Raw genomic sequence first — 12,669 nt, forward strand, 5'->3', positions numbered from 1 at the left:
GAACGGAACCCTTTTTGAGAGTTAAATCGACTGTGACAATTTAAGTGTCGCATTCCGCCCAAAGCACATCTTTCTTTCGCGTACATATTTTTCTAATTCTTATAAACAAAATCAGGTATTTATAATAGGATATATTGATTACATTTCCGTCTATTTCTATTTATTACATTATATTTCTATAAATTTAGTCAATTTTATCAGAATTTTATCAGTATCAGAATCATTCTGAATGACTGTTTAATGAATGATTTAACAACTTTGATGGATTTTCTAGTCGGAATTAATCAATGGCGTATGATATTATAAGCTCTCCTATACTATAATGATGAAGGATGTTGGTCTGTTTGCAACCAGCCATGCGTGAGTTTTAATAAATGCAAAATTACTGAATTACTTTAATGGAGTATGGCTATACTTTGAATTAAATTAGCGGCGAAACCATTACATTGTTTTATTACACCTTCGGTTCCGTGAAGGTACAGCAGCGTGTCGAACGTATCAATTCAAAATGTGAAAGCGGTCGCGTACGCGCAAATTAACATACATTTTACTTAAACTTTTCTTTATTTCAATTTCTGATATTTGGACATATCAAATTTTAATTAGCAATTTAAGTAAGCGTAACTAATTTATTTATTTCAGAAATCTTTATTAAGGAAAAATAAATATCTAACTATTGTCATTTTTGTAAATGAGTCGATCTTACTTTCTCATATCAGTTTCTTTTTCAAAACAAATATTACTACGTTTTTTTATTCAAAAGATGTAATTACTACATCTTTTATTATACCGTGAACGATGAACAACGAGGACGTCAAGCCGAAAGGAGGTGAACATTCTCGCGTCGTTTGCCTCTGTTTTACTACTCGTTTGTGACAATAAAACTAACACCACAAAGGACGAAGGTCAGCTGACCTTCACGCTTCTCAGAACATCGAGAAAGGAGAGAGAGGTTTCACTTATTCGCACCGCGGCTTAGCTCGAGTCACGGCTCGTAAATTTCTAGCTCAGATATTGGCACGTAATCGTATTCAAAATATTCTCGTTCATCCTTACACGAGAACAAGGTTTTTATCGCGAATCGATAAAGAAGTGATACGGTTTGATAGCGCATTATTTATCATGCGACAATGACCGACGACAAATTTGATGGATTGTAGATAATTTTGCGTCGCCATATTTTCTCACTTGAAAAAAATAAATAAAATATTATTAAAATATAAAACGATAAACCGCGTATTTTTTGATCCGCTAGTGTCTCTATTTCCATTCTTTTCCATAAAAGATACACATTCCTCTCTACAATCTCTGTAAATCTAGTAATATTTATGACATCTCATTAACATAATAAATTAGATAATCGATATTAATGCATTATTTATATAATTATGAAATTTATATTACATTCATACACGCAAACATTTTTCAAATATTATATTTTAATAGAAGACTCATATTAAGTTGTGAAATCATATTATTTAATTATAGCTAAATAAGTAAATAGAACAAGCGAACACAAAAGTTAGTTGCAACATTTTACACAATAACTAATTGTGAAGAGCTCATAATGGAGAAATACATTAGTCTCTGTGATTATGCTCTTGTCCTTTAATGATCATAAAGTACTAAAAGTCCAACGCAATATCGTTAGGACACGAGGAGCAGTATACTTAATTTGCAGTTAATGGCGCTCTTCTTTTCAAGCGCTATTCGCATTTTTCTCCGCAAATTGATCACAAAGCCGGGAATGTTACAGATTACCGAAATAGAAAGTGACAAAGAAGGGGGGAAACATGTTTCTACCTTTATGCGTACGCTTTTATCTGCTTCTTTCATCGTTCAATCTCGCCGATGAAAGAGCGCCATGCCGATAGTTCTTCCTCTCCTTTGACAAGTAAAAGTCCTTCCGCCATTGAGACGTTATCGAAACGTAGGCACATTTCATTTCGCGCTACTATATTACACATAATCTACTTGCAGCGACTTGCTCGGATTACACGGAATCATAGCCAGACACGTATAAGAGCGATTTTAACACTTCATTTTTTTCGAAAGAAATTTCAAAAAACGATTATCTTTGCGCAATAAAAGAAAACTGAATAATGAAGAAAACGGAACGCATACCAATCCAAGACACACGTTTCAAGTGAAAGGCAAATTAAAAAGAAAGAATTGATTGTAAGATTACAAATTAGTGGAAAAATTAACTAAAATTAAATTTCGAATAATGAAGTATTGTCTCACGAATTAAGCACTAAATAGTAAAATCTAATCTCAGATAATTTAATAATAAACTTTTTTTATTTTTAAACGGAAATGACATTAATGAAAAGCTTTTCGCGTCCTCTGGATTTATTTCGCCGCTGGGGAACGTGAATCTCTCCGATATCGGGATTTTCATTTCCATCTCACCTCTCGCCTGTATAAAATATGATTAGGCACGGCAGCTGCGAAAAAATTATTCCGTCTTATCGAATGTACTCAGGCACTTTTTCCCTATTTTTACGTCATCGAGTATCGATCAAGTGGATTAATCGTCACAGCTACGACGCAACTGCGCTACTGACTTGTATCGCAGTTGCGTCACTTCAACGAGGGGGCGTTGATTATCGATCGGCACCAATTTAGAAGTCATTTTTCAAAACTCATTAACTTGGACGCTTATCGACGATTTCTCGTGACAAGTCATCTAAATCTGCGCGTGATGTAACCTCTTAGAACCGGATTTGGCGATAAGCGCGACAAAGTGAGGTTGAGTAAACCGATTTCAATCGTCGTTGCCGTCGGCAACGTGTGACGCCACGGTCACTCGGCTGAATCGACCTCCGTGTGCAAATCGTCACGAAAGGGGCGGTAGGAGAGAAAACCGGCACTGCGCCACCGCCGGCTCGCGTCCGTCGATATATACGTTCGATCACGTGCACGCCGCGAAACGTACGTTGACTTTTCTACTGCCGGCTGCACTGCGCAATGCGTTCTACATCAGTATTTGAGTAAAAATGTATTCGTGAATAATAAATGACAATCTTGCAAATGCATTTGCACATGTATTGACGTGTGTATATATATATATATATATATATGCACATTAAGTCTGATTTTAGATTGCAAAGTTTTACAACAAAAGTAACGTAACATGATAAATGTCATTTCAAGAAACTTAAAGAAAACACGGTGGAATTTTATTTAACTTTAGAACCGCAAGATCTGGGTAATGAAGGGTTGTGAATACTAGAATAACAGCAAAATGAGTTTGTAAAAGAAATTTAAATAACGACGGAATTCCCAATGGAAAAGAATGCAAATGTTAAATTAACAAAAAAATAATACTATGAAATTTTGAATCGGATATAGCAAAAAGATAAAAAATTTCAAGTTAATCTAAAAATTATCTAAAAGATAACAAAATCCTATGTATTCAAATTCCATTCGAGAATTTTAAACTCATTTATGAAATGATATATTTCCTTAATGACTCCGCTCATTTCAGCAAATGTTTTATCTCGCGTATTTGTACTCATCCGCATGTATATGCGAAACAAGTGAATCCAACAGAATAATTGATGTGTGAAGAATGCAAAACGCAGTGACCGATAATCTCAAAATAAAATTTGATTTTACTTCGTTGCATAGAAATATTTTCCGCTGTAATCGCAAAAAAATATTTAAACATATTATCGGAATCTTATGATTATTTTAATAAGATCGTCGCAAATGAGAAATTGGATTGCGTCACATTGCGGCAATGCGACGGAAAGTATATAAGGATTAAAACTCTTGACGTCAATTTTGAACAGTGCCATTTTCTCGATTCAGTAAAATGTTGGAAGCGTAATTTTGCATCACATAATAATGTGCTATAACGACTTTGCTTAGTATTTAGCACTATTGCGGCGATTCAAATTTAGCACAATCAGCTTTATCGAGTGATGAATAGCGAGAGAAATTTCGGATTAATACGAACGTAGAAACTTATTAACATCGTCGATTATATGTCAGTTTTTGTTAATCTACTAATTACAATACAAATTATTATCATTATTATTATCATTATCATTCGTACATTATATTATTATCATTCGTACAATACAATTACAATACAAATTATTATCAGCGTACATTACGCAATCACGGAATATTGCGAAAGAGATAAGCGAATGGATTGCAGTATCTACGACATAATATAACAGAACAATCGTCTTACGTTTCTGCGATTTATTAATCGTGAAATATTGTACTTAAATCGGTGCAAGAATTGTATCGTGCAATCGTTTTGCTGTATTCGCGCTTGAACGAAAAATTTAATATGAAAATTATTGCAATATTCTACGATTAAAGTGCGCATTTTAAAGTTTAGCAAACCGCGATGGTTGTCTTCGGAAAACTTTCGACGCTCTTGTTATACGCCATAATGTAGTTTAGTGGGGCGTTTTCGCCTGCTCGTCATTTAATACATTATTTATCGGCCCCTTCACCGTGCTCCGTTTCGACGTAATATCGCGAATGCATGAGAAACATAATTGCCGTTGCTACGGCGAAAATGCGGACGTGAAAAGTCGATTTCTGCGGGTGGAACGGGTAAAAGAACCGGCACTGCGCCACCGTCATGTCTTCGTCGATATTCGCGACACTCGGGCCAAGTCGTATAGTGCATTGACTTTTACTACTTGCTCCGTACCGCACACTCGCGTTGCTACTCGACATGTGAAATCTGTCAATAAAACATCCGAACCGATCGTGTACGATATTCGAAATGTGTTTAAGAAGGATATGCAAAATGCGATTCAAAATCTCATATTATTAAATCAATAACAAACGTTTGCTAATATTACATATCATAATTTTGATTTTAAGAAAGCAATCAATACTGAAAGGAAGAAAGCGAGAGAGAGAATATTTGTTATTTTTTGGCACCGGATTAAATTTCTTCGTTGCTTATTTATTAAGGCGAGTTTTATAAATCAATATTAATTAAAAATTCTACTGCAATATTTCATTATCACGTATATTAAATTGCTTCGTAAAGGATAATTATTGGTTGCTATTCATTTTTTCGCGGCCTGTAATTTTGCTCGCCATTTATTGATGTATAATTTTTGATGACACATTATATCGCCTCTCATTATTGGAAGCATGATTGGATAACGTCCAGCGATTAAATTACGAATAACGATGATCGGTATTGTACACGGTGGTTGTCGCCTCGCGAACGCAAGTATTGTTTGTCATAGCAGAATCGTCCGATGTTGCGGTGTCGCTGTTTGCGCAATTACGTGTATCGAAATATTCGCGCGCAAACTTACTCGCGTAGTGGAAAGTTCGTCATTAAACTTGGTGAGCGAACTTGTGAATGTACAAACACTGCGAATGCACCTGGAAAGTTGATAGAGAGTGTGAATGCTGATAGCGGTCGAAGGTTGTTGTCAGGTGTTAAATGTGATACGCGTTAATTGGTCACGAAACTTTCTCGTGTGTCACACTTGACAAGGCTATTATACGACAATCACTTCCGCGGAAACTACGCTTTATTTATCCGAAAATCACTGTAATCGCAGAAAACTAAATGAACTCAATAAATAAAAAGAAATTTATAGAAGAAAAATAAATTAATGTAAATACTTTTAAGCTAAAATCTCGCTGAATTTTTTTTCTTTAGTATTTTATCCTGAAAATTTTCTTTTTAAAGAAAAATATAATTAAGAATCACAATAATTAATTAACAATTTTCATATAAGATATCCAGAAGGTAGAGCCAATTTATTGTCGTATATTTGATAATTTGAAATTATAGACACATCTGCGTAAATATAATACGATATTCGAGGCAGAAGGCATGAATTTCCGGGACGGGAATAAAGGGACATCCAAATTCCGTAAGTTATGAGGTGATGATGTAATATCGACGTTGAGAGTCTACTCTCAAGAGAAAGATAATTACATGCGGAAGCACGTCACGCTGAAGCGTCAGGCATCAATTTAGCATCACGCCAATTTTGAAGAGGTCGAAAGAGAAACGCTACGAAGAAAATCCGATACTTTGCAACGGATACATCGCGCGCATGCATTATTCATTAATTAAAAATAATTATATCGGCGAGAAATGCGTATTTTAAATTCTAATGTGATAATCGTTCGCGATCCATCGTAATTTTCTTGTCAGTATAACTCTTCAACTCAAAATGATCCTGGAACACGCCATTGAAATTTGTAACTTTCGCCCCCGACACCCTGTACATCGTGTAGCGGTACAACGATTTCGGGTTCGTTCTTTACTAGTGGCAATTGCCCCCGAAAGCTAATGAGACGCGAAGACACGCCGGGACAGATAAGAGAAGAGGGGAAGCAAAAGGATACCGGATCGACGGAGGATCGCCGTCGATGATCACACGTCGATGTTTCATCGGCGTGCATCCGCCCGGAAAAACGGATTTCTCTGCTCCGTCGAAGTTCGATCAATCGAGAATTACGTTGTAACAGAACGTTGACGAGAGGAGAAAAAGACGCGTGCGCTGGGCAAGCCCAAGAACAGGTGTTCCGTAAACACATAAATAGACAAGTATTTAATTCACCTGGTTTGACACCATGAATCGACATAGTGGAGTCGACCCAAGTTACTTACTCTTATTTATTTAATTATTTATTTATACCTCAAGCTATTTATTTATACATTTGCTTGTTTATCTGCTACCTCACAAATTGTAATTAAACTCGCCAGGCCTAAAATAATAGATAACTGTTGGGAACAAAGTTAATGAAAGCTAATGCACCTCGCGTGCTGATTGAAATAAACGCTCAATTCCGTATTCGTCATTGTAATTCGTCTAAATTATCCGCAGACTCTAATATATCCTACTTGGCGTATCTCTCGTAAAAAGAGATGGGCTGAGATCGTGTCTATAAATGGCCGACGACTACACGGTGAAGGAACACGTAGGTGTGATAGTGGTAAATAGAAAACACATTGCGACTCCCGCGCGGACGTCACGCGATGCAAGAAAGAGAGAAAGGGAGGGGGAGAGAGAGAGAGAGAGAGAGAGAGAGAGAGAGAGAGAGAGAGAGAGAGAGAGAGAGAGAGAGAGAGAGAGAGAGAGAGAGAGAGAGAGAGAGAGAGAGAGAGAGAGAACGGTCGGCAAGTTTAGCAAAAATCGCTCTCGATGACAGCCACTGTTCTCCTCTCGCTTCACTGTTCTCTGCTTGTTTGTCCTAACATTAAAAATACAGAACATCCTAAAATTGCTCTACGTATACAAAATGAAAAATTTAAACTCGCAAGATATTCTTGCAATCGTAGTTTCTTCAATTTCACAACAATTTTTAAAATCTTCAAGGGCTGATTTGTCTTTCTAACTTCTAATATTTTATATCTTTGTAATTAATTTTGAACTTTAGCTAAACTCAATAAAAGTTAAACTTTGCAATAAAGTAAAATCCATTTAAGATTCCGCTTCATTGTTAAAAACTCATTTTGTTATTAAAAATGTATTTACGTTTGATATGAAATTTTATTTTTATAAATTGATAACTCACCCATCGTTGCCAGTGTTCTAGTGAAATCCAGTTGTTGACGTCCAGTTGAGCGAGACTTCGGTTTTGCCACAATGTTTACATCTGCAAATAAGATAACAGTTCTTTTATTTTAAGAATAATTAGTTATTTCAATAGCAATATATATATATATATGCATAAAGTATCTAATTTCTCTTCTGAAATTTATCGTCAGAAGTTCTTTATTTTCGAGATACTTAATGATTTGAAAACTATGCGTCCCAATTTTCTTATTACAGGAACATCTGATTTTAGATCATTCGTAATGAAAAACTACTAAAAATATTTTTCCGTAATGCTGGAAAATTCATGCCGCTTACTTTAATTCTAATTTTGCAATTTTACTCATAATTTCCTGCGATTCTTGTAACAGCTAAAGTAGACGGTCTATTACGGGATGATTCACTACGACTTATACTCGCATATTTTCACGTAGATTTTCACGCTATTTTAACAAGCTTCGTCAATGAACAATTTCGGAGTGCGCGTGGGTCGCAACTGAAATGAAAGACAGAGACACTACAGACCGGCAAATCCAAGTTCCTTGGATGACTAAGTATATCTGTAGGCGTTTCGCTTTTCCATTTAACTCTTCGTCGTTATTCCGCGATTACGCGCAAGCCTCACTAATAATGTCAATGGAATCGATGCGTCGCGAATCGCGCGATGTCGTGGGAACTCTGAGTGCTTATTGTCCTACGAGTTCGCATCAGGATTCGTCCCTGAATCGCATCGTGTTTTCCTTTTCCATCAATGGATTTCCATTTAATCGACGCGTTTAATCTTAACATCGAGCTTGCAAACTAGTTTTAGTTTTTTACGTGCGGCTGACTATATAATAAAATTTTTCATTACAAATTCATGTTGTACTTTTTCATTTTTATAAGAATTTTATTTATTCAACTCGCGATATTAATTTTATTACATCACGTACTTCCATTTTGATACACCAATGCGATAAAACTGCAAGTAATGGTACTAATAATAGAATTCTAGAATTTTTCCGCAATTTTCCCTTTTTATATGACTTTAAAAAAAGACAAGAAAAAAGAAATGTACTGTACTTTGTGTCGTCTGGGCGCGGCGACCTATAGTAAAGGTTAACGTTGCCCCACATTGCCATTAATAAGTGAACACCGAAGAATCGATAGTCGTCTGTGAGCGAATTCACGATGAAACGTATACTATTTATTGCCTGAATCCCGCACCTATTTTCAATTATTAAACGCAGGAACATATGCCTTTTACTTAACTAAAAAATGAAATTCTATACCGTTCATATTAATCACAAAAAATTAAAAATAACTTACTTTTAAACTAGAACATAACTTTTTTCAAAAGAAATTGGCTCAAGTTTCAATATGTCGATAAAAACAACGAGTAAGAGATAAAACTTTAAGAAACAAAAACAAATTGGAAGAAGCTTTAATTGTATATCAATGTTTATAATTAGCTATATTCACGAATTTGGCGGATTTAATTATAGCCCGTTTTGCTCTCTGCTAATCTTTCGGATAAAAATAATTACGCTTGGCACGAATATTACGGATTCGGTGCCTTCTCGAATGGATTATGGAAGCCCCAACCATCGACCCGTTCATCTATCGAAACCTTGTAGCATATTTTAATTGATGCAGTGAATAATGCCATGCTAGAAATATTTCACGACGAAGGAGATTTGATTTGCACATATGCTCTAAATTATTGATCATAAAATCTGATAACAATTCTATATTAATCTAATTATATCGTATTACCAAAGTAAGAAATACTGTGTAAATTATTTGAATTAATTAAAAAAGAATTAATAAATTATTATAAATAAAATGATTCTTTCTTTAAAATTTGAAAGTCTTTTTACGATTGTATCCATTTTTGTGAATATTTTATAAACATGCTATTAAATATACAATGTATTTCAGCATCAAACAATATGAAACGGGAATTCGAAATAAAACAAAGACCATATAGTATTATATGTATAACCATGAAATTAATATATAACCAATTTCAATAATACGCTCCTATTAAGGGGATCCTAAAGTGGTCTGTTTTACCTATTTTTTTCAAATACACTTAACTTTTTTTTGGCTGTGTAGAATGAAAAGTCCTTTTTTGTAAGTAAAGTACATATGTTAATACACTACGGATGGTCGATTTGAAAGGATTTTTCAAGCCACGCAGCCAAAAAAAAACAAATTTTACGAAAAATAGAAGGTAAAACAGAGACGTATCTGCTTTACCTTCTATTTTTCGTAAAATTTGTTTTTTTTTTGGCTGCGTGGCTTGAAAAATTCTTTCAAATCGACCATCCGTAGTGTATTAACATATGTACTTTACTTACAAAAAAGGACTTTTCATTCTACACAGCCAAAAAAAAGTTAAGTGTATTTGAAAAAAATAGGTAAAACAGACCACTTTAGGATCCCCTTAACAGTATAAATCATTTTCACCGTCTCAAATTTCACACTATATACCTTAGCGCGATTTTTAACAGTAAACCATGCTTTAATTATGTGTTATAGCAGCTTCATTCGGAATATAGGAGCACGTACACATGGCACGAGTACACAGGACCGCATCAGGAGCATACGGTTGTGCGACGTGCGCCTCAGCCGCCACCGTCGAGTAAGTATGACATTTATAATTACTACAAAACATTATTCACACTTTCGTTGTACTTACTTTTAGCGAACGTTAATCCTAAACAGTGGAAAATAATTTGTTCGCCGACAGAAAGCGCAACAAGATTTACATACTAATTACATACTACAATGTGATATTGCAAATGCGATATAAGCAGCGTTCTTGTATGAGATTTTTTTTTAATTTCTTACAGGAATTTGAAATATAACGTTACACAGAAAAAAATACATTGATAGTTTGATAAATACATTGTGATATATTTTAGAATTTCGAAGAAAAATTGAAATATCTACTTGTACTGTTTAGGCTTAATGCGATTAGCAAATTATCGCATCGTTCGAGCGTGAATCGGCCGATTTATCGCTAATTTAACAATTCTATTCTACAGACGTACATGATTATTTTTTATTTTAATAAGAATGTAAAATGGATATCTATTCTGAAAAAAAGATTTAGATATTGCCAGTGCACGCTCCCGAGAATACATTCTACTCGTTAAACTAGTTTTTTCTCCTTATATTAGTCTCGTAAGGGTGTTTTTAGTGATCTCGTTTACTCATGTTATTACTCATACCGTGGACGCACTCATTCTCCATCTCACACTCACTCACACTCACTCACTCACTCACTCACACACGCACACACACACACACACACACACACACACACTTTATTCTCGTGATTTTACTACGATACTATGATGTCGTCTTATTTTTTTATATAACATATATATATATTTTATATTGTGTATGCTCACAATATTTTTAGATCACAACATATAATTTACGTGATATATATATATATATATATATATATATACATATATATATATATACATTATCATGTATCTGTTCTCTCGGTGTTGTGAAGTTTTCACTTTGCCCTATACTGATGTCTTTGTGTGAACGTGTGAACGCTTAAGTCAGAGTAGATATGCATTTTTTTACCTGCCGGCAACGTGGACCCATCTCGGGCCCAACTTTCGAGAACAGACGCCAACTGTCGATCGAATCGGTGGACTCCCCTCATTTCCATCCGATTGAGCGATGATGTAATATTTCGATAACGCGCGATTAAGTGCGAAAATGCGGTTTTTGGCCCCGTCAAAGTATTTGCAAATAATTACGTTATATTCGTATAAAATCATTAATTTTAAATATTTCTTTCATCTTGTTAATAACAACTGATGGATGAAATATTGTCACTTAACTGGAATATAATATTCTTGTGATTATACATTATGTATCGATTAAAAATATTTATAATATTTAATAATAAATATATTTATAATTTTGATATTCAACGCTGCGAGATAAACTATTGTAATGAGAAACGATAATTTTCACAAAAGAAAACTCGAATGCGAATTCCTTCCAACGCAGACTTCAGCTAGGAATTCTCCACATGATTTAAGGAATCTTAAGAATCTGCCAGAGATTACAAAACGTTTATTTCAACCGCAGTAGGAACAACAAGTGGATATAAAAATAAAAATTTATCTCGCATCGAAGCAACTAATTCAGTTCGGAATTTTCTGGTTTACTCTAATTTACATCAAAACGAAAAGTTTAATATTTATCTTACATCTTTTCTAAAATTTTTTATTGTTTTTATTATATTTTCATGTCTGCGTTCTTAATATAATTTATTAATTTATAAGGAACATTACGGCTTATAACACCAACAAAAAAAGGTGCAAAAAAAAATCATTGACAAAGGGCTAATAACTACGAGTATTATCAGCATGTCTATATCAGAATCCATTTCCACCGATCATCGATTTCTCAGCTAGTCGTCACTCGAATTTAATCGTCCACGATCTCGCGCGATCTTCCGCGACCTCGTTTCATGTAAGGCAATTTGGCCGCAATGAATTCCGCACCGTCGACTTTCCCATCTCGGCGACGGCGCTCGTTTCTGGTGTAAAAAAATGAAATAAATCCGGCATGGATCGTGGGCGATCAAACTCTGCTCCCTTCCACCCGTGTGATCATCACTCGCAAACGTTTTTCTTTTGTCTTTTTTTTCTTTGTTTTTTCTTTTAACGTGAGCTGGCAGAATTAGTTCATCGATAGTATCGCCAGAGGTGTCATGATGTTTGATTCTTGGATGTAAATGAAGAAAAAAGAAGACTGCAATTTATCAAATTTAATTGCATAAAATTCTTAAAAGCTCATATGATTTAACTATCAATACATAAGAAAAGGCAACAAGAGCCACTGCTGAATGATTTGTATTGCGAACATCAATATTTTACACTGAGGTTGGCTTGATATTCATGCCAAAACATTTATTGTTATTATTTGTATTTGAAATATATGTTTTTCTGCAATATATGGTTTTCTGCAATATATGGTTTTCTGCTGATCATCCAGCAGTGGCTCTTGTTGCTTTTTCTTATGTATTGATAGTTAATTGCATACAGTCTATAAAATGACAGCGCATATACAAATCTTAATTAACTGGAAAATGACGCAA

General features: G+C 34.6%; 1 protein-coding gene across 9 annotated transcripts in view; it reads left to right on the forward strand.

Moving 5' to 3' along the window:
* The window catches only part of LOC105679342 (uncharacterized), a 59,832-nt gene that overhangs the window by 17,560 nt on the left and 29,603 nt on the right, over positions 1-12,669 (forward strand). For 7 of the 9 annotated variants that reach the window (XM_067349995.1, XM_067350001.1, XM_067350003.1 and 4 more), the window contains one exon: positions 10,071-10,173. In XM_067349995.1, coding sequence (XP_067206096.1) covers positions 10,071-10,173 — 103 coding nt within the window. The remainder of the gene's footprint in view (positions 1-10,070; positions 10,174-12,669) is intronic. The other 2 variants (XM_067349998.1, XM_067350000.1) reach the window with 1 other exon arrangement.

This window comes from Linepithema humile, chromosome 2 (genome assembly GCF_040581485.1).
Source record: "Linepithema humile isolate Giens D197 chromosome 2, Lhum_UNIL_v1.0, whole genome shotgun sequence".
Taxonomy (NCBI): domain Eukaryota; kingdom Metazoa; phylum Arthropoda; class Insecta; order Hymenoptera; family Formicidae; genus Linepithema; species Linepithema humile.